The sequence below is a fragment of the Dreissena polymorpha genome, chromosome 8 (assembly GCF_020536995.1).
Source record: "Dreissena polymorpha isolate Duluth1 chromosome 8, UMN_Dpol_1.0, whole genome shotgun sequence".
NCBI classification, from domain to species: domain Eukaryota; kingdom Metazoa; phylum Mollusca; class Bivalvia; order Myida; family Dreissenidae; genus Dreissena; species Dreissena polymorpha.
Window position 1 is genome coordinate 2,939,315 of NC_068362.1, and position 5,021 is coordinate 2,944,335.

At 43.5% G+C, this 5,021-nt stretch overlaps 1 protein-coding gene across 1 annotated transcript; it reads left to right on the plus strand.

Annotated features, from left to right (window-relative positions):
- Positions 1–256: 256 nt before the first annotated feature.
- Positions 257–4,512, plus strand: LOC127842147 (zinc finger MYM-type protein 1-like). The gene is made up of 3 exons (XM_052371496.1): positions 257–1,996; positions 3,678–3,893; positions 4,372–4,512. Exons 1-3 carry the CDS (start codon positions 257–259, stop codon positions 4,510–4,512), a joined length of 2,097 nt encoding a protein of 698 aa, XP_052227456.1.
- The last annotated feature ends 509 nt before the right edge of the window (positions 4,513–5,021 follow it).

Sequence of the window (5,021 nt, forward strand, 5' to 3'; positions counted from 1 at the left end):
TTAATATTTAACACAAAATTTATTACAATGTTATTCTTTTCAGAGCCGGGACCTTGCGTTCTGCCACCTCTGCATGGCGGCCAAGAAGTTGGGCAAGATCGGCAACACGAAGGTGGACAGCAGCTTCATCAGTGATGGCTTCTCCAAATGGAAAGCGGGTACCGAGAAGTTCCGGAAGCACGAAAAAAGCGAGTGCCACAAGGAGGCGGTCGAGCGACTGGTGACGCTTCCCGCCACAACGCGTGACGTGGGGGAGATGCTGTCAGCGGGGCACGCTAAGGAGAAGGCCGACAACCGGAAGCAGCTGCTGCAAATCCTACGCAGCATACGGTTCCTCGCACGCCAGGGCATCGCGCTACGTGGGCACGACGACGATGAGGGGAACTTCATGCAGCTGCTACAACACCACGGGGAGACGGACAGCTCTATTCTCGCGTGGCTGGAACGGAAGCGGGACAAGTTCGTCGCCCCTGATATCCAGAATGAAATACTCCAGCTCATGGCACTGCGCATCCTCCGTAAAGTGGCCAGCGACATCAAGACAAACGAGTTCTACACAATCATGGCTGACGAGACAACAGACAAGTCCAACCGAGAACAAGTGGTGGTAGTCTTCAGACACGTGGACGAGGACTTAAATGTGCACGAGGACTTTGTTGGGTTTCACCAAGTAAATTCCATTGACGCCACTACACTGACGTCGGTCATAGAAGACACTCTTCTAAGAATGAACCTATCCTTGAGCCAGTGCAGAGGGCAGTGTTATGACGGGGCCAGCAACATGACCGGAGCGAAGCGTGGTGTGGCGACCAACATCTTAGCAAAGGAGGAGCGAGCTGTGTTCACGCACTGCTACGGACATGCACTCAATCTGGCCGTTGGGGACTGTGTACGTCAGTGCAAGCTCTTGCGCGACACCATGGATACAGTGCATGAAGTCTCCAAACTGATTAAGTATTCACCAAAGAGGGACAGTACCTTACAGACCCTGAAGGAGGAGATGAGCCCCGATACCCCTGGTTTCCGTGTACTGTGCCCCACGAGATGGACAGTGCGTGCAGCAAGCCTGTGTAGTGTCTTAGACAACTACACTGTGTTACAGACCTTGTGGGACACCTGCTACGAGCAGACCAAAGACTCGGAGATCCGTTCCAGGATAGTAGGCGTGCGGTCCCAGATGGAGAGCTTCGACCTCTTCTTTGGTGTCCATCTGGGTTACATCATCCTGCGACATACAGACAACTTGAGCCGCACCCTACAACAGAAGGACATGTCCGCATCAGAGGGTCAGGCAGTTGCTTCAATGACGGTGGAAACATTGACCAGCAAGCGCTCCGACGATGCCTTCGACAAGTTTTGGGTTGACGTCAACAGCCAGCTCGATGACGTCGACGTAGGAGAGCCAGTGGTTCCCAGGCGACGCAAGATGCCGAAACGCTATGACGTTGGAACCGGGGCCCACGAGTATCCAGCCACAGCACGTGATCGGTACCGCCAGGTCTACTTTGAAGCATTCGATTTGGTGATCGCGTGTATCAAGGACAGATTCGATCAGCCAGGCTACAAAACCTACAGATCCCTCCAAGACCTTCTGGTGTGCTGCGCCTGTGGTGGTGACTACGCCACTCATCTGCGGAGCGTGATGGACTTCTACAGGGACGACTTCAACGAGCAGGCGCTCACCACTCAGCTGGAGACGTACCAGGTCGCCGTACGGGACAAGAAGGTCAAGACCATCACGGACATTGTCACGTTCTTCCGCGACTTGTCTCCTGAGTCTCGCCTCTTTTTCTCGGAGGTGATGCGCGTCCTCCGCCACGTCCTGGTAATGCCCGCCACCAACGCCACCAGCGAGAGGTCCTTCTCCGGCCTGAGACGCCTGAAGACGTACCTCCGGACGTCTATGACACAGGAGAGACTCACCCACCTCATGACGCTCCACGTGCACAGGTGTGCTACCGACGCAATGGACTTGTTAGATGTTGCCAATGAGTTCGTCAGTGTGAATGAATCACGGTTAACTATCTTCGGGAAGTTTTCATAGAATGTGACACTTGGCATTAACATTACGCGAACAGTGCATGATAAATTGTGGCTTAAAAATGAATTATCCGTAATTTTTGTTTATTTAACTTAATTTAATAATATTTATTCATCCTGGTTCAGTATTTTAATAGTGCTCGAAATGTGGATACATTCTTTACTAATCATGTCATATTGTATTGGTTGTTGTGTATTTTCATGTGGTTATTTATAACACTCTCCCATTTTCAGGTGTTAAATATGTCCATCAGTAATAAAATATATCCGTTGTGAATGTAATGTTAATGTTTTTATTTTTCATATCACTTGTAAAACTCCGTCATTAAAATACATAAACATTTACTTAATTTTATGTTGTAATTAGAGTTTTTGGAAAGAAAACAATAACATTTATATCAACATGAAAGTTCCCCAAAAACGCACCATTTTAATTGTAATTGTAATTTTTTTCGGAACCACGGGAGAGGACAACCCTCTCAAACGAACCTCTTTATGTTCCCAGTACAGAAACTGGACCGCCCCCCCAATGTTGGGAGGTTATCTACGCCCCTGCAAATGTCACACTCAGCTCTTGTGGTTTAAAATTGACATTTTGAGTTGTGTTCTGAGAAAACTGGGCAAAATGCTTGTGCGTAAAGTGTTATCCCAGATTAGCCTGTGAAGTCCACACAGGCTAATCAGGGACGACACTTTCCACCTTTACTAGATTTTCGCTTAGAAGAGACATCATTTAAACCAAAAATTCCATAAAAGCAGAAATTGTCCTCCCTGATTAGCCTGTGCGGACTGCACATTTATTGAAAGCATCAAGTCTGTTAAGTCTATATAGTTACTTTCATAGGGTGACAGCATTAAGTTTTAGTAAGACGGCCAGTGACTATCAAATAAAAAACTAAATACTAATTAGAAAATCAAGACTAGGTAAGTTAAACACTCCAGAAAGCAGTGTATAGTCTTGAAAATAATGACATCATCATACCAAGGCACGTTTATTGTTCACAATGTTTAATAGAATCCTCAAATATATCTCAATGTCCACAATTTATTGTTCCCCTTGAATAAAAAAATGGCCTTGTTAACACGTAAATTATTTTCAATATTAGTCTATAAATGCAAACAATTTTAAACTTTGATACAATATTTAAAAGCTAATACTGGTTATTAAATGCTTTGTGATAACATGTTGCAGATATAAAAAAAATCATCTATTGAAACAGTTCTCAGGATGAACCAGAGTGGAGCTGGGGATGACATGTTAGCACCTGGTAAGAAAACAGGATTTTTTTTGCCAATTTTTTACATGAATTACTTTGGTATTTAAATCTGTACAATTATTACACTTCAAAGTTGTTGTTGACAAAAACAGGGATATGATCAAATGAAAAAATTAAAATGGAGATGGAATCATGGCCAATAAAGGCTTTACCATATCAAAGGAATGAGATACCTTGGGTCTGCGCCTGAATATTCCACCATTTCTTGGGAATAGGAAAAGTTATCAGGTGCAGATGTGCAGACACTCACGTTATTGCATATCACAGGGTTGATTAATAAACCTGTTTGAAATGCTGTTACATTATGGTGACACGATCTAAGCATTTTCTTTGTATATAATTTTCTATATACTCCTACAGAATGCCAGGAAGTTGTACCTGGACGGGACATTCAGGGTTGTCAAAAAGCCATTCAAGCAACTTAGGTCGATTCATGCGTTCATACAGGAGGGCGAGTCAATGAAACAGTTTCCTCTGTTTGTTCTGATGTCAGGACGCAGGAAACAGGACTACATAGCCATTTTAAAGAAGGTACTCGACAAAATCTCCCAGAAGCTCCTGCCGTTGAGTGCTTCTGTATGGACTTAAAGAGGTTTATGACAGGCACTTCTACAGGTATTCGCTGGAACTGTTCTGAAAGGTTGCGCATTCCATTGGTCCCAATCTGTGATAAAAGATATGAAGGACTTTGGTCTCATCAGGACTTACAGAGAACGTTAAACTGTGCATCAGCTGATCAGTAACCTGCTTGCTTTACCTTCCCGGCAGGGATATTGGGAGAGCTTTTCTGCGCCTAAAAGATTGCGCAGACACTAGCTTAGAGAATGTACGTGATTTCTTTTAATATGTGGAGCACATATGGGTTGACACCACTTTTTTTTCAACAGAGAAGTAGTCTGTGTACAGGCAGCCTGTGTGCACCAATAAGGATACGGAGGGCTGGCACAAGAAACTGAACCAGAAGGCTGGTAAAGGATCACTACAGTTCTAGTAGAAGTACGTCTTGGTACCACTTCTGCTTGAAGAGGCTAAAATGGTCAACATCCATCAACAGCTGGTATCGCAGCAGTCCCTAATCAGAAACAGAAGGGCTGTGTACGTCTCAATGGACAAGAGAGTTGGGGAGCTGTGGGACCAGTACCACAATCACGACATTGTTTGTGAAGAGTTTCTGACAAGAGTCGGTGAAATTTAAGGACGTATTTAGGGGATTTGTGTTGAATAGTAAGAGGATACAAAATGATAGTGTGAAAGATTCGTTTGTACAACCATTGCTCATAAGCATGGCCAATTGATAATCGTAATCTCTTAACCCCATTCAACAGTTGTAAACCACTGGTTATGTAGTGTAATGGAGAGATGCTCGAGGGTTTGGCGCAAAACTATTGTAACTATGATTTTTTCTCAAAACCACTTTCCACTAAAATTGTACATATTTTCATACCCTGCATCCATAAAAAAAATATCACAGTTATATAATTAACATGTACAATTTTATAGTGATCCTGCAAAAATGTTGTATCTAAAATATGTAAAGAATGTATTGCAACACTATTGTATTTCAAGATACATTAGTGTTGCAATAACATATTTGAATCCAAACAAAAAGTCATATTGCAATACTATGGTATCTATAGATACAATAGTGTTGCACATATAAACTCAGTAGTTATATATTTTCCTTTTTATTGCAACACTATTGTT

Bases quoted from the DNA above. Each gene is read 5' to 3' on its own strand.
- LOC127842147 (XM_052371496.1), top strand. From the start codon at position 257: ATGCTGTCAGCGGGGCACGCTAAGGAGAAGGCCGACAACCGGAAGCAG. The intron at 1,997-3,677 runs GTCAGTGTGAAT...ATACTCCTACAG, and splicing joins TAGATGTTGCCAATGAGTTC to AATGCCAGGAAGTTGTACCT. The intron at 3,894-4,371 runs GTATGGACTTAA...ATCCATCAACAG, and splicing joins TCCTGCCGTTGAGTGCTTCT to CTGGTATCGCAGCAGTCCCT.